The sequence below is a fragment of the Oreochromis aureus genome, linkage group 18, assembly GCF_013358895.1.
Source record: "Oreochromis aureus strain Israel breed Guangdong linkage group 18, ZZ_aureus, whole genome shotgun sequence".
Classification (NCBI taxonomy): Eukaryota; Metazoa; Chordata; class Actinopteri; order Cichliformes; family Cichlidae; genus Oreochromis; species Oreochromis aureus.
In genome coordinates, this window is record NC_052959.1 from 457,348 (window position 1) to 478,435 (window position 21,088).

General features: G+C 42.9%; 2 protein-coding genes across 4 annotated transcripts in view; one reads left to right on the forward strand and one right to left on the reverse strand.

The window, feature by feature from the left end:
* On the reverse strand, nucleotides 1–15,641 carry LOC116321932 (dynein intermediate chain 4, axonemal-like). Of its 3 annotated transcripts, none has more exons than XM_039601766.1 (17): nucleotides 15,511–15,641; nucleotides 15,260–15,431; nucleotides 14,475–14,629; nucleotides 13,727–13,827; nucleotides 13,339–13,495; nucleotides 13,102–13,241; nucleotides 11,873–12,055; nucleotides 11,559–11,738; nucleotides 10,176–10,324; nucleotides 9,356–9,442; nucleotides 9,114–9,268; nucleotides 8,857–9,017; nucleotides 8,253–8,377; nucleotides 7,631–7,729; nucleotides 6,104–6,357; nucleotides 1,693–1,846; nucleotides 1–1,537 (listed from the first exon to the last, which is right to left on the reverse strand). In XM_039601766.1, the coding sequence occupies exons 1-17, from the start codon at nucleotides 15,567–15,569 to the stop codon at nucleotides 1,493–1,495; spliced, it is 2,376 nt and encodes a 791-aa protein (XP_039457700.1). In that variant the 5' UTR covers nucleotides 15,570–15,641; the 3' UTR covers nucleotides 1–1,492. The 3 variants fall into 3 exon arrangements, with proteins under 3 accessions (XP_039457700.1, XP_039457701.1, XP_031597731.1); XM_039601767.1 differs by having other exon boundaries at nucleotides 6–1,537; nucleotides 11,873–12,037; XM_031741871.2 differs by having other exon boundaries at nucleotides 6–1,537; nucleotides 6,104–6,330.
* fam151a (family with sequence similarity 151 member A) overlaps nucleotides 15,622–21,088 on the forward strand; it is a 26,483-nt gene continuing 21,016 nt past the window's right edge. Inside the window, exon 1 of the mRNA XM_039601770.1 lies at nucleotides 15,622–15,705. Coding sequence (XP_039457704.1) covers nucleotides 15,677–15,705 — 29 coding nt within the window. The 5' untranslated portion in view covers nucleotides 15,622–15,676. The remainder of the gene's footprint in view (nucleotides 15,706–21,088) is intronic.

A 21,088-nucleotide genomic window follows, 5' to 3' on the forward strand; every position in this document is an offset into this window, starting at 1 on the left:
ATGTTGTCTCTCCATTTTCAGTACTTTAGTAACCTGGTTGGGGTTAGAGAACCATAGCAAATCACATCTTTTGTAAGAGACTGGTGCTCATTGTTCAAGAATTAACAACTGGACACAAAATTGTCTTGCAAGAGCAAGAGTGATAGACTGCTTCTGCTATAGATGTTATTTATATTTTTCAAGACTATTTCATCCATAAAGTATGACAAACTTATATTTGTTGGTCTTTTAATGTTCTAATAATGCAGTCACATGCAAAGCAGAGCGAGGGACAAAAAGCCACGACATGCTTATAATGCACTTTACCTCTGAGCACACATGCTAGCAATAATAGACAAAAAAGAGTCATTAAAGGAAATCAATTAAATGAAGACAGAGATTCTGAGTTTCATACATGTCAATCATCACAAACGTATCAGACTGAACAAGGCACACACTTTATTTCACAGGTTCTAACATGAAAGTCATTCATATTCATACACTGAATTTGTCAACAGTACTTTGGGAAAAAGACAAATATTTTGAAGGAAATCATACATAAAGCAAATTCACTATGTTCAGCTTTGCACTATTTTTTTCTTGCAGTAAAATTCTTAATATGCAAATGATGTTCAGCTTTGAAACTGTTGCTGCTGTCATACTTTACTGTATCTGAATGTGTGTCAGACTGTGTGACGATGACAGCAGCTCAGATGTGCTGTCTGATTGGTCGTTTACTCCAAAGGAGGAAAATGAGTCAATGGTGACACATAGTTTGAGGTGATGACTAACGGTAGTGTGAAGTGCTGAAATCAACAATAAAGTCCAAGTAATGATGAGATAATGACTCATGCTTCTCTTTGTTATCACACTGAAGACCCTCTGTCATTGTTTCATAATCTTATCTGAAAGTCACCTGACACAAACTGCTGTGGGATGCCGAGACTGTGGATTCCATGTGCTTGGTATCATTTGGGGAATTTAATGACCAAAACAGCACAAATAACTGAGGTGACTCAATAAGGGAATCCCCTCTTGTTGACACTGTCCTGAGTCAAAGTATAAGGAACTGAGTTACATGGATAACCTGCATATACACTGACCTACGTATATGAAACACTGTACATGTCTGAAACAGTACGTATATTATCAAAATAAGGAAAAGCATAATAGGGCCTGCTGTATTTCTATAACGTCTTCTTAAATTATAATCCTGGCTGTATGTAGACCTTACTGTAGTTAGGTTAAATAAGTCCTCTATAGTATCCAAATCATTGTCTGGTTGGGACACTTATCTGTCAGGTGTCTCACCTATAAACAACCATACAAACGTGTTTCTAGCTGCTGATTCTTTTGTCTTATCTGGTAACCTAGTCTACCTCTACAGATGCTCATGAAGCAGCAGCCAATGGAAACAGGAGTGTGGCTATCTTTGTGTCTTATGTACATTTCTACAGACGACTCTGTCACCAACCTCAGGCTGATTGGACATACATGTGTTTGTTTCATAGAGTTATCTAGATGCTGCAGAGCAGATGAGGTCTTCCAGAACATCCACCTGTAAGAAAACATCCAGAACAAAATTTTAAACCACATCATTGTCTTTGCCATCTAACACACACCAAGCAGACAGCTCTTAAAAGGAAATGTCTCCCCTGCTGCTTCTTTCCCACTGCTAGAATCAGGCCGTCCTTTCTACCAGCTTAATGTTACCTGGCTCTGCTCTCCTACATTGAGATTCTTCAGCTGGTAGACAGTCACATGACCATCACTGTCTCCTACCACAACGCAGTCAGCCTGAGAGGAAAACAGCAAGGACGTCATCCTCACACCAGGGGCTGCAGGCTGCACAATGACTGGGTCCAGACTGGAGCAAAGAGGTGCATATATGGACAAGACACAGGTGATACAGAGAGCAGCACAGGTGGACTGAATGTGAGTCAGACTCACATTCAGTTCAATTCAATAATATTTATACAGCACCAAATCACAGCAACAGTCGCCTCAAGGCGCTTTATACTGTAAAGAGAAGGAAGACAGGATAAAGACATGCTGTGGAAGAGAGACAGAGATTAATAACAGGTATGATTCAGTGCAGAGAGGTCTATTAACACATAGTGAGTGAAGAAGAAACACCCAGTGCATCATGGGAATCCCCGGCAGCCTACGTCTATTGCAGCATAACTAAGGGAGGATTCAGGGTCACCTGGTCCAGCCCTAACTATATGCTTTAGCAAAAAGGAAAGTTTGAAGCCTAATCTTGAAAGTAGAGATAGTGTCTGTCTCCTGAATCCAAACTGGAAGCTGGTTCCACAGAAGAGGGGCCTGAAAACTGAAGGCTCTGCCTCCCATTCTACTTTTAAATACTCTAGGAACAACAAGTAGGCCTGCAGAGCGAGAGCGAAGTGCTCTAATCGCTCTAATAGGATATTATGGTCAACAGTATCGAACGCTGCACTGAGGTCTAGCAGGACAAGCACAGAGATGAGTCCACTGTCAGAGGCCATAAGAAGATCATTTGTAACCTTCACTAAAGCTGTTTCTGTGCTGTGATGAGCTCTGAAACCTGACTGAAACTCTTCAGATAAGTGTAACCCATATCAACTACACCCTGTCACATGATTCACGCCAGCTGATTTGAGGTCCCTCTCCTGATTGGCTCCTTCCACGTCGCGGCAACTATGAAAACTGGCTGTGGAGGGATACTTCCGGGTTCGACTCCTGCTGTGGCTGTATGCTTATGGCGTTAAGAACGGCATTGGAAAACAAAGCGTTTTCTCCCCTAATTTCGTCTATATAAGTGTATCACCTCGGCGGTAAGTGTCCTTAACAGCTACCAATAACAATCTTTTAGTTGTCAATAACCAGTCGATCGTTTTCGCGATTAAAAAATGACTTTGTTCGGCGGCGTTTCCACCGCGAGCAGAACTCCGGTTCAAAAACCGCTGTTTTTGAACACCTTTATTTACTTAAGCACTTTAATGGGCTTACTTTGAAACAAAGTGCAATTAAATGATTATTGTTATGTGTTGCCTTGAATTCGGCTATGCTGTCTGTTAGACAGTTGTTTTCCTTTATTGTTATTTTTGTATTTGTTTGTAGCGAACGCTACTGGAATATATAGATTAAGCTACGTAGCCAAGATGATTACTAATTTAACTGTTGTACATTTGTTGATGATAATGATGATGATGATACATGATTTGCATTGTTACATAGACTTGCAGAAAAATGTATTTGTTTACCGGTAAACTGAATTGATTTTGATTTACTAATGGATATTTTTCTGGCCTACAGGTCAGGTTTTTTTTTTTCCCCCTTTAAATTGATCTTCTTCATATTGAAGTGGCGAGCCGGTAGGACCATTCTTTGTTTTTTTTTTTTCCCCTCTTTTCCCCCGCTTTGCCGTCTTTGGATTACGGACATATTTTTCCCCATTGTATGAAACTGGACCCTAAGGAGGAATTCCTTAAAAAGTGAACTTTAAAAAGAAAAGGACCGAAAAGGACTCTTAACAAAAGGACTCTTGCGCAGGAAATCACAGCAATTGATTTATTATTTGTTACACAATTATTTGATTGTGGGCATTCATTTATGTTGTGTGTTGTACTGATTATTTTGGTCCATTTCCCCTATCCCCCATTTATTCAATATATTTTTGGTACAAGATACTGCAGTCTTTGGTCTCATCATTCACACCATCTAGGCTCCATAAAGAACTATTTCTTCTGCGCGTCAGTCAGTAAACTTACCCATTGCAATAACACTAGCCCTTAAATAACTTTGCGTTACATAAGCCATTCCTCTGCAGATGATCTGTTAGCTGCAGAGGTGTGGACTCGAGTCACATGACTTGGACTCGAGTCACATGACTTGGACTCGAGTCACATGACTTGGACTCGAGTCACATGACTTGGAAAGTCACATGACTTGGACTCGAGTCACATGACTTGGACTCGAGTCACATGACTTGGACTCGAGTCACATGACTGGACTCGAGTCACATGACTTGGACTCGAGTCACATGACTTGGACTCGAGTCACATGACTTGGACTCGAGTCACATGACTTGGACTCGAGTCACATGACTTGGACTCGAGTCACATGACTTGGACTCGAGTCACATGACTTGGACTCGAGTCACATGACTTGGCTCTCGAGTCAGACTCGAGTCATTAATTTTATGACTTTAGACTTGACTTGAAAAAATGTTCTAAGACTTGTGACTTGACTTGGACTTTTACACCAATGACCTGGGACTTGAATTGGACTTGAACCGGTTTACTTGAAAAAACTTGATATTTCACCCCAAATCTAAAATTTAACATACATATTATATAGAAAGTGTGCACCATTAATTCAATTCATTCATTCATTCATTTATTCAAACCACACTCCGTACATATGTGTGCGTGAGCTGTAGCACAGCCAATCAAATTAACCCAATTTTTTTTCAAAAAAAAAAAAAAAGCTCAAAAATGCTGCGAGTAGTTATTTTTTTTTTCAGGTACATAAACTATGAAGTAGTCAACAAAAAACTGAAATAGAATATGCAAAACATGCAAGAAGAGAATCACAGACAGAGATGGAACAACTTCCAACTTTGTCCGAGAGTTGAAGTTGCATAAAGAACGGTGGTGCTTCTCTTTTGCTACGATGAGACAGCTGACTTCATCTAACTAGCAAATGTTGTCCAGGCTATGTTGGTGATACTGTTTTTTTTTTTTTTTTAATGTGTATGATATTTTTGTCATGCGATTTTAAAGCCAGTCCTACAAGCGCGTCCAAGAATAACATGCAGCTTATCTCAGAACTGTCAGCTCCAAGAATAATTTTCACTAAGTTTAATTGAGCTGCATTTTATAGAGGTGCAATTTCACAATTTGTGTATATTTTCTAAGTTCAGTATTTCATCATGTGTTGAGAAAAACAGATTTAAAAATCACATGGTCTAATATTTACATGTAGCATATAACTGCAACATTCTTTTTTTCTTTTTCTTTTTTTTTTTTTAAAGACTCGAAAGGACTTGAAATTCAAAGTTTCAGACTTGTGACTTTACTCGGACTTTTACACCAGTGACTTGAGACTCGACTCTGACTTCCCTGACATTACTTGAGACTTGACTTGTGACTTAACGATAAAGACTTGAGACTTACTTGAGACTTGCAAAACAATTACTTGGTCCCACCTCTGGTTAGCTGTTTGACAACTACTCTTTCAAGGATGTTTGATATGAAAGGAAGGTTGGAGATTGGCCTATAATTAGCTAAGACAGCTGGGTCTAGAGATGCTTTTTAAGTAAAGGTTTAACTACAGCCAGCTTGAAGGCCTGTGGTACATAGCCGATTATTAGAGATAGGTTGATCATATTTAAGATTGAAGCATTAATTAATGGCAGGACTTCTTTGAGCAGTTTTGTAGGAATGGGGTCTAAAAGACACGTTGATGGTTTGGAGGAAGTAATTATTGAAGTTAACTCAGAAAGATCAATTGGAGAAAAAGAGTCTAACTTAACATCAATGGTATTAAAAGTAGCTGTAGATAATATTACATCTGTGGGATGATTATTGGTAATTTTTTCTCTCATAATCATCCTGCTGCAACCAGGTTCCTGTAAGGCAGAGTAAATCGATTTGTTGATCAATTATTAAGTCATGTACTAACAGAGACTTGGAGGAGAGAGACCTAATATTTAATAATCCACATTTCACTGTTTTACTCTTTGGTTCAGATGTGGATACTGTATTGTTCTTTCTTTGTGATTTTTTTTATGTTTAAGTTGTTTATTGCTGGTTTTTGGTTTGTTTTTTGTCTGTTTGGGAGCTGACACAGTCTCAATGGAGATGGGTTTTTGGGGGGGTAGCAGGAGGAGAGAAGCTGCAGAGAGGCGTGTAAGACTGCAACTCTGCTTCCTGGTCCCAACTCTGGATAGTCATATTTTGGGGAGTTTAATAAATTGGTCCATATTTCTAGAAATGAGAGCTGCTCCATCCAAAGTGGGATGGATGCCGTCTCTGGCAGATAAGCTACACAAACACACCACTCTGTGTTGGAACAGGAAGAGGAAGTGATACTCTACCACAGAGAACACCAAGTGACAGCGCCACCCAAAGGTACTTACATGCTCGAACTCAGGTCCCAGATTTCTAGCTGCCCTCCATTGACGGCTCCAAATACAGTAGGCCACTTTGGGGACCATTTGATGTCGTAGACGGCCTTCTGGGCAGAGATGAAACCCAACACAGGCTTCAAGTGGTGCTGCTTCCACAGCTGGATGGTCCAATCAGATGAGCAGCTCAGGAACACATCAGGGTTGAATGGAGACCATGCAACACAGTTTACAGGACCCTGACAAAGAAGAAGTCTCAGAGGGGTCTGAGTGTATATCACACACCCACGAAGATGATTCAGCACCATATAAACAGCAGTTTGTAACAAACAGTGAAGTTATTATTTTGCCAGACTTCCTTTACTCAAAATCTTACTACAAAGATAGCATATGTGTGTGTATATATGTTTAAGTTCTCCTGCTTTCTCTGTTTATTTTATTGGAGTGTTGCTGCCACGAGCTGGGAACTGTGGGAACTGTGTAAAATGGCTCAATATCACATTTTCATTTCCGAAGCAGTTTTTGTTTTATTTACAGATCTAAGTGAAATTAATTTCATTGACTGAATCAGTATTCTTGGTATGTGGACAACATTTATACATTACTCTAACAATGTAGTGCTGCATTCACATACCAAGAATACTTAGTAAGTTTAAGGCTTCACATTCACCCAGAGAAAAATCTGTAAAGTTTAAAATATGCTGTAAATCAAAGAATCGGTGAAAATGACTCCCAACCAAGTTGTGTGTGCAGCATAATTCACTGAAGAATAAAGGAATATACTGACACAAAATCTAAGCAATAAACCTCATAAAGAAACTCTAAAACCGCAATGAGACACAAAGCAGTCTCAACCCAATTCACATCAAACAACATCCACTCTAAAATCAGGTCCAAAACTTTACCTAAGCCTAAAATTAGACTGATACCATTTATGAAGGTGACTGCAAACCAGTCCAAATCAAACCCCTGATCCCAGTATGGCTGAGTCAGTCCAGGAATACTTACAGAGACAGACAGGTAGGTGTCAGTTTACTTTATCTGTTGTTTTCCTTTAACCTCCTAAGACCCGAACTCTTCCACAGCATGCATTTTTAATTTCTCTTTGATATTTGGTCACATTGGGGCCCGATGAATGTAAAAACAAAGAATTTCCAGATTTTTTTTTTTTTTTTTTTTAACCTTATTTTTGTTTTTAAGAAAAATAAGAGCCACAAATGAGGATATTCATTTAAAATTTTGATAGAACAGTAGCAGTATAATGTCCTTGTAAGTGGATATCAGGCCCATGTAGAGCAAAATTGAGTATTTTGGTCAAAATAACCAAAAATGTGATGTCCACATATGTGGACGGCAGGTCCTAGGAGGTTAAATGAAGTTAACTGACAAATAAGAAGTATTACTTTCCAAGAAGTGTCACCTACAGAGCTGTTATACTGCAGTTGGAGTTCCAGTTTGGAATAAAAAGTAAAGGCTTTTGGGGAATAAACAGATGTTTTTTCCAGAAGTCTTTGGCAGCTTTTACTCTGAAGAACTTACAAAGTGCTTCCTGTAGGTTTCAAGGAACTGCTCACTGTTGGAGCAGGAGCACTGGTGGATGAGACCTTCCCATGTCCCAGTCAGGTAGATACTGGAGTCCTGCAGGAACAGTGGAACACAGTGGAGAAGTGGCATACATTGGTCACATATCAGGGATTGCATGAATCCCTGTTAGTAACTGTTAGAGAACTGTGGATCAATATGGTCGTCATTGTGCAGGAAGGCCAAGATGATTAGATCTTTAGCAAGAACGCCCACCACTGTTTTCTACACACTGGTTCGTTAAAAGGTTACGCCATATATGGGGTGACTGGAGATGTCGGTGAAAGGTCACAGTGATATGTGGTGTAGCAGACAATGTCACATGTTCACATGTGAGTCTCTATCTGTCACATGACTAATGAGATGTTTGTGTAACTACTGTTGTCAATAAAAGGACTGTGAGGGGAGGCTGGAACTTGGAGTTGGCTGAGATCAGGTGAAGAGCTCACAACTCTAAGACCCTGACGACTCCCCTTGCAGCAAGCAGAAGACAAAGAGCGCTGTGGTCGTCTTGCTTTGTTCGCAGTGATTGGTCCCTGAGTCAGCGGGTCTATCTCTTTAAGACCCAACAGTAACTTACTGTGGGATGAAAGTCAAAGCAGAGCCCAGGAGTCAGTGCTGTCAGGACACTTTCTGCCATCATCTCTGTCCTCTTCCCTCCAGCCTTTGTCTCTGTATTTTGAATCCGCCTCAGCTTCATCAAGTCTACGGCAAGAAATGGATCAGTTTATATCATTTACCGGACACCAAGGTGAGAGCAGAGGAGGAGTAATTTGATCATTGCCTTTTGTCTGTTTGTCTGTGAACAAGAGCATGCAGAAGCCACAGAGCAACAGCCAGTTTGAGTTGCACTGTGTATCTATAGAGTTAGCTCAGCATCTGTTGAGTATTTCTGTCAGATTGGACTCATTTTATTTCATATGGTTTTTCATTTCCTGTGACCATTGAAATAAAAGCTCTGCTTCTCCTCTGCACACCTTTGACAAAATACTCACCCATTAGAGTTTGACATTACTGCCAAGTGCCAAGATTCGCTAAGAAAAGAACGTTTTTTCAGAATTTCTTCTAAAATCTTAAAGGCCAAAGGGAGAAGGGAAGTTCTCCAACAAAAAGGCTGGAACTATCCTGAGACAACGATGACCTATATGCTGCCTCAGCTTTGCACTGAGCCGGCTGCTGAGTACCTATGCAGTCGAGGCCATCTTTGAAGGAAAACCATTTGCTGATTCTGCCGTCTGCACCCACAGAGAGGAGGGCCTCCACCTTCTCTTCCCCCGTCGAGCTCACTTCTTGTTGGGTCCACCTGAGCTGCCACACTGGCCCCAGGTGTCTGTTGGGACTGTCCCTACACAGAGCACATGAACCAAAGACAGAGCAGTAGCATGGTTGACTTTCAGCGTGTATTAAAGGACCTGCGGTGTGCACTGCACACGCCCCTCACCGGCTGCTGACACCATGTGACCTGTTGTCCTGACTGTGCACACTGTGGATTGTTATGCTGCCGTCATGTGTGCCTACAGCCAGCTGACTGGGACTGTTAGCTGAGAAATCCAGAGTGGTCACGGCGCTGTCACAGTGGACAATGTGCTCGGGCCACTGCAGGAGGAAGAACATCCTCACTCAACAATCTGTGCGATGATGATGAGGGGAGCTGACTAAATCCAGTCCAAAGCAAAGTCATACCTTGAGGTTTTTGATGGACCAGCAGCTCACCAGACCTGGTTTCTGGTTCCCAGAGTTAAACTCGCCATGACCCACAGCCAGGAGGTCCTAGAAGACAGCCACATGAGGCGGATCTGTAACCAGTCGTCTGCCTGCTTTCCTGGGTGTTAGTCTGCTTCCTACACGACTTTCCCACGCTGCCAATGCTGACGTCAATACTTTGGTCATCCTCTCACCTGTTTTTCTTTGAACCAATCAGCTTCCACTTTGCACGGTTTACATGTGTGCTCTCTGTCATTCTTCCTTTCAGATTCTCCTTTGTGCAAACCTCCACCTCCCCACCCTCAGCCAGAGCTCTACTCAAGCCTCCATCTTCATCATCATCACCACCAGAGTCTCAGCTGTGGGGGGTCCTGTCCTAAACCCTGGCACTGATAGGTCACCACAGTCTAATCGACAAATACATTCCTTTCTCTATCTCAATAAATCATGTTCAGTTCTTTCAATACAATATTATCAAAACAGACAGACCCAATATGAGCCAGGCTCCTTCAGCATTTAACTGAGCAAAGGTACGGCCTTCTCTCCAGACTGGAGGTGTGTCTGAAAGTTAGCTGACTTTACTTGGTTATACTACCTTGAATTGTATATTTAAAGATTATTTTAATAACCCAGCTCACTCTGACTTCACCGTTCAGACTGAAACAGTCCAGCAACATCAGGGACACATATGAATAACACAAGGACAAAAGACTTCTGTTGCACAGAAATATACTCTAACTTCAGGCCCTTTGCTCTTGAATCAGTTTCTGTGAGACGGAGCTGATCTTTGTTCTGTTACCGGATTCTTCCTGTTCCAGGTCATGCAGCTCACGCTGCGTCCTCTGCTGAGCTCACAGCTGAAAACCCAGAGACACTGCAGAGACGGACCGCCGTCCGTGTCCCCCGTCCTCTGCTCCACGATCTCATTCTTCACTGGAGACTCTGGGTCTGAAAAAATGATTTCACTCACTCCAGTGGTCACGCTTCATCTAGTAGTAACAACGGTGATGGTGGTGTGAGGGTGGGGTGAGGGTGGCGTGATGGTGGGGTGAGGGTGGCGTGATGGTGATGTGAGGGTGGCGTGATGGTGGTGTGAGGGGTGGCGTGATGGTGATGTGAGGGTGGGGTGAGGGTGGCGTGAGGGTGGGGTGAGGGTGGCGTGATGGTGACGTGATGGTGGGGTGAGGGTGGGGTGAGGGTGGCGTGATGGTAATGTGAGGGTGGCGTGAGGATGGCGAGATGGTAATGTGAGGGTGGCGTGGTGGTGTGAGGGTGGCGTGATGGTGGCGAGAGGGTGGCGTGGTGGTGGCGAGAGGGTGGCGTGATGGTGGCGTGATGGTGGAGGGTGGCGAGAGGGTGGCGTGAGGGTGGTGAGGGTGGCGTGATGGTGGCGTGAGGGTGGCGTGATGGTGATGTGAGGGTGGCGTGAGGCGTGGGGTGGGGTGGGGTGGCGTGATGGTGGCGAGTGGGGTGGCGTGATGGTGGCGTGATGGTAATGGGTGGCGTGAGGATGGTGGCGTGAGGATGGCGAGATGGAGGATGGCGAGATGGTAATGTGAGGATGGCGAGATGGTGGCGTGAGGTGATGGTAATGTGAGGGTGGCGTGAGGATGGCGTAATGTGCGAGAGGGTGGCGAGATGGTAATGTGAGGGTGGCGAGATGGTAATGTGAGGGTGGCGTGAGGGTGGCGTGAGGGTGGCGTGAGGGTGGCGTGAGGGTGGCGTGATGGTGGCGTGAGGATGGCGTGATGGTGGCGTGAGGATGGAGATGATGGTGGCGTGATGGTGGTAATGTGAGGGTGGCGAGATGGTAATGTGAGGGTGGCGTGAGGTAATGTGAGGTGGTGGAGGTGGCGTGTGGGGCGTGAGGATGGCGTGATGGTGGCGTGAGGGTGGCGTGATGGTGGCGTGATGGTGGCGTGATGGTGGCGATGATGGTAATGTGAGGTGGCGTGATGATGGCGTGATGATGGCGTGATGGTGGCGTGATGATGGCGTGATGGTGGCGTGAGGATGGCGTGATGGTGGCGTGATGGTAATGTGAGGATGGCGTGAGGATGGCGTGAGGATGGCGTGATGGTGGCGTGAGGATGGCGTGATGGTGGCGTGATGGTGGCGTGATGGTGGCGTGATGGTGGCGTGATGTGGCGTGATGGTGGCGTGATGGTGGCGTGAGGACTACCTCCCAGCACAGGCAGCTGTCTGTAAGCTGCCAGCTGAGGGTGAAAGCTGTTCTGCAGGATGCTTCTCTCCACTGTTTGTAAGTAGAGCTGAAACTTCTCTGACAGCATGATGAGCTCCCACTCCATCTCAGCGTTTAAAGCTTTCACATCCACTTCTTTGAGTGAACCAGAGGCGCTGACTGAAGACAAATACAAGAAAACACTTTCTGTACTGTAAAAAGAATGAAACTGTTAAAACTTCAGTTCTGAATGATGACGAACCCTGAGCCCTGTTTGAATGAAGCACAGTGAAACAGTGGGTGCTGCCTGTTACCTGTAGTGGCTGTGCTGCCCACTGACACACTCCTGTCTGCACCTCTGCTGGAGTCCGTCACACCCTCTGCGTGGTCAGTCTTCACTGGGTTACAGATACCTGCTGTTTCCTCCTGTTCAGCATCACTTAAAGGCTCACACATGTCGCAGATGGTAACATTCGTGGCTGTGGACATGCAAACATCTGAAAACACCGTCCATTTATAAAAGCTCAACACTCCATCCTCTGTTTTATGGAGGAAGTGAAATGCTGAAAGTAGAACTAAAGTAGAAAGTAGAACAATATAAGGATATAGTGAATGGTGGGTTCTACTATTGAGAGTGTGTGAAAATCTAAAAAGAAGGGTGGGGTAGGATCAGAATTTGGTGTAAACATATATGAAAGCATAGCTCCACCCTGCCTGGTACCAACAGGTGAAGCTGGTGGTGGGTGTGTAATGGTGTGGGGCATCATTTCCCAGCACACTTTGGGCCTCCTTCACACCAAGCATCATCACTGCTTAGCTGAATATTGTTGCTGACCACAGCCTACCCATCCTCTCATAACTGCTCGTAGCAGGACATCAAGTTCAAATAATCTGAAATGAATTTCCTGATTATACCAATGAATTCGGTGTACTTCAGTGGTCTCCACAGTCACAAGAAAGCCTTTGGGACATGAGTGGATAATAAGATAGCTGCATGATCGATGTAGCCGACAAATCTGCAGCAACTGCATTAAGCTATCAGGTCAATGCAGACCAAAACCTCTGCAGCACCTTCACCATCAGATAAGTTAGATTAGAAAACTTTATTAATCCCTCGGGTGGGTTCCTCCGGGACATTCGGTTAGACACTAATGTGGATAAAAAGGTAAATGCTAATCCACAGTTCATAAATTGTTGGAAAAGGGGCTAGCTTAATGTTCTAGCTAGCCATTTTTAGCCAGAACATTTGGCTAAAAATGGCAGATAAATAGTTAAAATGGTGAACTAAACACTAACAATGAACTACTCTGATATAAACATAGTGAGCTAAAACAAACACACTGTGAACACTACACATCTAAGACAGCGACGCACTTCCACACACCAAAGTTTGGGAACCAAATATTCATCACACTTGAAATATATTGAGTCCAAAAGCACAGTTTCAGATGAAAGAAGGCCATGTTTTAAATAAAGCTACCAAAAATCAAGTTATTCCAGCTTCATGTTTAGGTACATTGACCTGTGTGTGTTTAAAGCTTACCTGCATCCACCACCATCAGCCCGTTACTCTGGACATGCTTGTTTTTAGTTGTTCCGGTCAGCGTTTGCACTGATCGCTCCACAGTTTTATCCCTGCTTACTCTGTTCCTGCAGACCTCCTCGTACTGATGGTTTCTTGCGCTGTGAAAACGAGGTAAAATCATAACGTGTCAGTGGCACAGTTCAGGTTCATATGTAAGCGTCTCAGCCAGTCAGATATGGGAAACACTTCACCCACATAGTAGCTTCTGCCTCATCAGCATCCACAGACACAAAGGTGCTGGGCATGTCCAGCAGTGAAAAGGTGTCTGTCTCAGAGATAAAGACCTCCGTGATGTCCTTCAACATGTCCTCTGTCACCTGTTCTTTCTCCATGTCCTTTTTTACCTTCACATCTAGCAAGAAAATATATGAAAAAACTCTTATAAACATCACGAAGATACGTTGTAGGTGTGACCGAGAACTGAGACCTTTAGTCACAGTAATATGTGGAGATTTAAAAAACCATTTAGTTTACATTAAATGTGCTCATTAACCACCATACAAGCTCAAACATCATGAATGCAGTAATCAAAAGGAACAAAGTGAAAACATACAGCGTGCATTTAATGAAACAATTTATTAACCTGGAAAACTGAGGGGAATGTCACGTTTAGAAAACATGTCTTCGTCATCCACGGACTCTGTGGTGGACTGGCTGGATATTCTGCTGCTGCCAAATACTGATCTGGAAACATTGTGAGCACATTGTTACAGGGTGAAACGTGTAACCTGCAGTCACTGTAGACAGTTTGTCCTCGCTCTCTCCATCAAGTGCTTGGCTGTGGCTGCCTCCCTGTACTGTGGACCTGCTCAACTGGTGGCACAATTTAGTAAGAAGGTGTGCTTCAGCAGCCCTGGTTAATTCAAACTTCTACTGTTTATAATTACTGAGGTTAAATGTAAAGCTTTAGAAATGGTTTCCACCCATACCTGTATCACTGGGAGTTCCCTGACTGATTCAATCACATTCACATATCAAAGATTTTGAAAGAAAACAGGATAGGTCAGGGTTCAAATCTCGATCAGGGCATGCATCTACCAAGGGTCCCCAGGTTACAACCACAATGCTGCCCAACCTCAGAACACGAGCGAGAGACAAGCAAGTAAAGCCACACCGGCGTGGACGTCACTGAGCTTAACAAGATCCACGTGAGGTATGGCGGAACAACAATGTACCGATGAGAACTTGGCTACTAGAAAAGACAATACATGGAAAGGCCTGCAGAGAAAACTCATATTCAAATTCAAGCAATGCTTTAACATTTGCACTGCACACATTCAAGCCTCACAGAGCAGCTCCAGCTGCATAACCATCACCTCAGACTCTGGTACCTGGAGAAAGGCACAGTGAAGCTGCCCGTGACTGTTGGCTGGTCTGATGCTGAGCCCACAGAGATTTCATCCACAAACAACATGGGCTGCACTGCTCCTGGATCAGCCTGGTACAGCGGCTGAGGAGTGACATCATTGTTTTCTTCATCAAACACCTGCAAAAAACACAGAAGCTAGCTCCAGCTAACTTGGTACTGCACCCAAAGGTAAACTGGAGGCACTTCTACATCACTACATGTTAGCTCAATCTTGGTATTGGTAACTCCACTACCTGCATCTCTCCTCTAATGCATTTTGTTACTTTAAAAACAGAAGAAGCTATAATATGTTACCACACCTACTGTAAGGTTTCTTTTATTCGTATCATTCTGAGGTACGTGCATCATGCTATGACAATACTGTTATGACTTTTATTGCCTTTTTCACAAAGCACTCAGGTCATTGCTTTGAAAACTTGGTGAGTGGTAGCTGAATGTAATTAATTTTAGAGGCCAGGCATCAGAATAATCCACAAAATGAAGTCTTGTGTTTTTGTCTGGGTTGCAAAATAAAAATGTGACTACAGCCTGCATTACATCAGGGTGAGTTTGATCTAAGTGTACTTCTTTAAACTTTCAGTATATATGTATTAAACACAGTCTACGACGCGGGGCTTTACTCTGTAATCACTGTGAAACTGATGAGTCTAATCTGAATCTAGTACAAAGTCTGTGACTGGTGTTCTCAAACTGGTCAGAGGACCCACAGACTGTGAGGACACTGCTTTCCCTGTGATGCTCAGGTACCTGAACAGCCTGTCTGGGAGTCTGAACGACGTTCTTCTCCAGGACTTTGCTGCCCCCGAGGCTGAAGCTCCGCCTGCTGTGACAGCCCAGCACACTGGTGGTTTGTCTGGAACGCTGGTGAGCTCCGCGTGGGCCTCCGTGTGAGACTGAGGTGTTCAGGGTACGAGAGGCGCTGGAAGGCACCAAAACAACAGTGACCATGGCTGCATGTACGTGCAGACAGCGGCAGTAAAAAGAGTACGGTAACGTACGGTCTCAGAAGCAGGGGGCATCGCCGCTTTCCTTCCTCTTTCCTCCCCGTGGCAGACATCGCTCCAGCGCGCCTGCTGTTGTGGGTTTCCTACTGCGGTGCTATGGCAACGGGACGTGCCCAGAGCTCGTGCTCGTATCCGCTCGGGCGTACAGGGAGCGCGCGGTATGCTCACTCCGTTCGTGGCCATTGGAGGGTAACTGTTACACTGTGCTGGACATTAACACGTAGATGTGTACAGTCAGGTCATATGAACATTTTCACAGGTTTTCCTTAAACAAAAGTTAAAAACAGGTTAGCACCATCTTTACTGTTGCTGTTCACTTTAACCACGCGTTCTCACTGGGTCGCATTACAGAGAAAACCCAATTTTGGGGTTAAAAATATGAATACAAGTGTTAACCCAACTGACTAAAAGACAAACCAAGGCAATGTTTATACAACAACATTATGATTTTGCATTTTTATACATATATATTTATTTTAAATGGTACAATACATTACCAGTACCTTAAAAATCCATTGTCCAGAAGCAGGTGTGATAATATTAAAATACAGAAAAAAAAAAGAAAAGTAATGTAAAATCATCAAACATCAGCCAAACATCATGGCTCTCGTCACTAAGTATTTAAGTCAATACCTTATATAATATCAAAATATGCAATTGAAAATTTATTTTTACATATTTTTTAAGTGATTAAAATTGTGTCCAGAGTTTTTGTCAACACCATCAGATTTTTTTAAAGTACAAAAAAATCAGGAATTATTGTGGGTAGCTTACACTCTGAGGACCCCTTTACCACTTCCTGTTTGATACACATGCCATGAGGTCGCTGCTGTGATAAGTTTTTTAATTTTTATTCATTTATGGCATACCTTTCTGATAAAACTCTGTGTCACAACCATAGTGCGTCAACACCACAGTCGATGTAATGCAAGGTTTAATTGGGTTTTTTTGTAAGAAGAGCTTAATCATTTAATAATTTAATAATTAATTAAATAATTTAATTTAATAATCGAAATTTTAATCATATACGTAATAATTTAAATATGAATGTTGCAAAAACTTATTTTTACTCAATGATCATCTCTCATATGAACTATTGTTTGACGTCCTGGTCACTTGCTTGTCCAACAACACTTAAAACTATTGAAAACATTTATAAAAGAAGTTTAAAACTACTTGACAAAAACCGACTTCCCACCACCACTGTCATGTGTTAAAAAACATAAATTACTGAACTTCAATAACTTGCGTTCACACCGAACGCGATAGAGGCGCCAGAGCGTCAGGTTTACATGTAAAGTCAATGGAAAGAGGCTGATGACACGCGATTGCGCGTCCGCGAAAATTCTGAAGCAGATTTGCGTCGCGAAAACGCCAAAACGCCTGAAACGCGCGGTCAGTGTAGCGCGTCTGGCGCGTTTGACTCGCGGAAAAACCACGCGCGTGAGTTTTTTTGTGTTGCATTTTGTGCATACGCGTCTTTCGCCTCTACCGCCGAGTTGGAAAAATTTGAACTCCAGCGTCCAAGTCGCGCCGCGTCAACCAATCAGGAGCCTGGTGACGTGGCTGTAACCAGGTCAAAGGGCAGATCAAACCAAAGCCCTTCATTCTTCATTCAGTATGGAGGAAAAACTCATCAACGCAGTGGCTAATCGTCCAGAACTATACGATGCTAGCTGCTACTTCTACCGGGACAGGAATAAAAAGGACCGAGCTTGGAGGCACAGAAGTGAGGAGATCGGGCAACCTGGTAAGTTCATTTGTTCTTCTTTTTAATTTTCAGACTGACCCGATGAAGCCGCGCTAAAGCTAGCAAGCCCGCCTACTGTCCCGCTATTTTCCCACTGATGTACAAATACCGTTCTGGTTTTATGCATGTTGTCATATAGGAATATATTGTTTATTAATAAACAGCACACAGTGGTCCCGCTCATCCGTCACTGCCTCGCCGCTGATTTTCATTGCACCGTACAGCATTGCATTCTGCAGCCTGATTGACAAATCTCCTCCGTGTCGTGTCTCCTGCGCTTGCCAAATTGATCATGTTTGGTTTTGATAACCATCACGTCCAATAGAAAAAACAGCACAAAAACACTCATAACTATGACCCTCATTCGGAAATAGACACCTGCACCGGGAGGAAAAGGAAAAGGCGCACGAAAGTGGCAGGCAGATGAAGACAAAACGCGGCATAAAAATACTTTACGTTTTGCAATCTACAAAGGTTTGCACTTTGAGAATCAACTTGTGAGAACTGTGACTAATGTTCATGTGTGTGGGGAAAAAGTGTATAAAGTGCGTGGCGAGGGGCTAGTTATTCTGAGAACCCTGCTGCAATAAAACAGGGACCACTGTATATACTTTCTCTATGATTATTGTATTCAACCTGTTAACAGTTAATATTGTCTTGATAGAACCAACTGATTCTGCTGCAGAGCATCCCCTGTTGCTTCTCCTGGCTCCCCAGTCCCTGAGCTCCTGCTGCTGCACCCACAGGTATGTACAGCAAGCACTGATAGCTTTTTACTCTGTGTGGGATTGCCTTGTGATCACCTTTACTAAATATCTACAACTAATCTGATTATATCCTGTTTTGTTTTTTCAATGTTGAAATTAAAATCTAGTAGCAGCCTTCTCATTTCTTTGTGTTTTGTGCTGTGTTTTACACGCCCAGAGAGGAGGACAGCTCCGAGGCAGATGAGGGACGGGTCCCAGGACGGTCCATCGGCGGTGGAGCTGGCCATCCTGGAGTCCCTGAAGAGGCCACGCCAGTCTGCAATGGAGCATTTCCTCCTCAGCCTTGTTCCTGCTCTGGAGAGCAGCTGGGTCTTTTTTTTTTTATTCCTGTCTCTCTGTAAATACTTATATTCTATATATTTATGTTTAATGTTTTTCTGTTTGAGAATTTTAATATTATTTCAAATAAATTTTATAATGACTAATGTCTCAGTTCTACTACACAGCAAATGTTGGCACACGACTTGACACATGTAGAATTTATTTCATATTACACTAATGACAGAATATACTAATACAGTGGGATGCAAAGGTTTGGGCAACCTTGTTAATAGCCATTATTTTCCTGTATAAATGGTTAGTTGTTACAATAAAAATGTCAGTTAAATATATCATACAGGAGACACACACAGTGATATTTGAGAAGTGAAAAGAAGTTTACTGGATTTACAAAAGTGTGCAATAATTGTTTAAACAAAATCAAGCAGGAGCATAAATTTGGGCACCACAAAAAAGAAATGAAATAAATATTTAGTGTATATCAATGTGTGTGTCTCCTATGTGATATATGGGGGCCTTTGTCTGGACGTGCTTCCCATCCAGAGCTCCACAGCAGAGAGGGAAGTTCCAGCGCTCCTGGAATCCTCTGTGATGGACCGCCAGTCTCCAGGTGAAGGCACAGCCATGAAGTCGCCCACTAGACAGTCCCAGATGGCCGTCGCTACCTGGGGGTGATCTGGCACACCGTGGACACACCGACTCTGAAACTGAACGCGATGGTCCTGAAGGAGTCCCCGGTGGCAAGGAACCTGGACAAAAGTGTTCAAAATTAGTATTATGTGTACTGCAGTTACAAAATACATTATTCAAATTCCAAAATACTTTTGTGATGTCAGATTTAAATTACAAAACATAAATCTTACATAAAACATTTTCTAATTATAAGGATAATTACATAATATATATTAGATATAATATAAAACAGTCAGTTGTGTTTTGTTTTAACTTTACCATATCATAATTTGATTGGTAGCAACTTTTACCACTACAGTGAGCCAATCACTCATAATTCCTAAACATGTAAATCAGGCAGGAATGAAGTAAGACATTAATAGAAATAAAGAGTTGTATGTTGACATGTAGCCCTTTCCTTGCTTAAATCATTAATATTTTTGAAAAATTAATCTGTGATAAGACATAGCTTATCAAGATAGAACCATATAACTAAAGATGAACCAAACTGTTCACAATTTTATCTACCTCTCAGTTTAAAGAAAGGCTGGTGACCCCTGTTATAGAGTCTGACAGCTGTGAGGATTACATACAAATATTCATCTATACCAGAATTAAACCAGGTGTAAATAAGGAGTGAGTATCACTACAAAGATTAACCCACAGTGGCCCTTGTACCAGTTTGATATCAGCAAACACAGAGAGCATACACTGATAGACACCACAGCCATGCTATCAATGCAAACACTGATAACAGCATAAATTGAATTAAATCGGGACTTGATGAGACCTTTCAAGCATCACTAGAAATATTATAAACAGTCGTCTCCATACCACAGTTTGCTATCAGTAAACACCGACGGCATTCATTGATAGCATAGCACATCCATGTTAGCAGTGTATAAACGATAGTTTAGCATATTAGCACAGGTATCAATAAAGGACTACCGTATTAAACACTTTTACTAACCGCAGGCAGATGGACAGGCGCTCTGCAGGTGGGATTGAGCGCCTGTAGTTGGTGTCTAGGCGGGCGATGCTTGGACCAACGCGGGACAGCAGGTCCTCAAACTGGGCGAGGGAAAGACGGCGATATCGCTGAAATCGGCTGTCATCCAGGCGCAGCTCCTGGAGCAAGTGGTGAAACTCACCAAACTGCTCACCCGTCTGGAGGACTTGATGGACCCAGGTACGGCGAGGACGCCCTTAACGCTGCTGCTCTGCTCTCCACAGTAAATAGAAACGCTAGCTCGACAGCTGCCGTCTAGCAAAGATACTGTCTGGCACAACTTCCTCCCACATCCCTCCCACATTTCCGGTTCACGCGCGTCAAAATATGCAATTTTGACGCGCGATGGATTTTTCTTGGACACGCGTTCGAGGTGCGAATGTGCACGCGTCAAATTAGGGGCGTTTGGGGCGTTTTCGCTCGCGCCTATCGCGTTCGGTGTGAACACACCGTTAGTGAAACTTAAAAGAGTCTGTTTAATATATAAAGTCTTACACTCCACCACCACTAAAGCAGTTCATTAGGCAGACAGGACCACTTGAGCTACAATCCGAGGAGACTTGTTTATACCCCACAGACGGACAGCATTTGGGCAGAACGTCCTCTCTGTCCAGGGCGGCCATCTGTGGAACAGTCTTCCTCAACCCATTAGAGAATGCTCGACATTCAACTTGTTTAAGGCACAGGTTAAAAACTGGTTCTGGACAAATCAAGTGTGTGATCATGTATGAGTTGTATAGTTTTAATGTTTTATTTGGGAACAGAATGGTGTGTATGTGTAAGTTTGGTGATGGAGTTTTTATTATGAATGAATGATGAATTTTTATGAATTATTATGTCTATTTTTTATGTTTAAGGACAACAGATGGAAATTAGCCTTTGGCTATAATCTGGCATGTTTACATTCATGTAATTTTTTTTTTTACATTTATGTTCATTAACATGCACTGTCCTAAATAAATAAATATTTTATAATGTAGGTAAGATTGTAGAGGCCATAAGCATCTGATGAAAAACAAGATGGCGTCTGTCAGAAAAACATGTGTTATGAGAGAAAGTAGGGCATTTTGTCAACACCATCAGGATTTTTGTCTG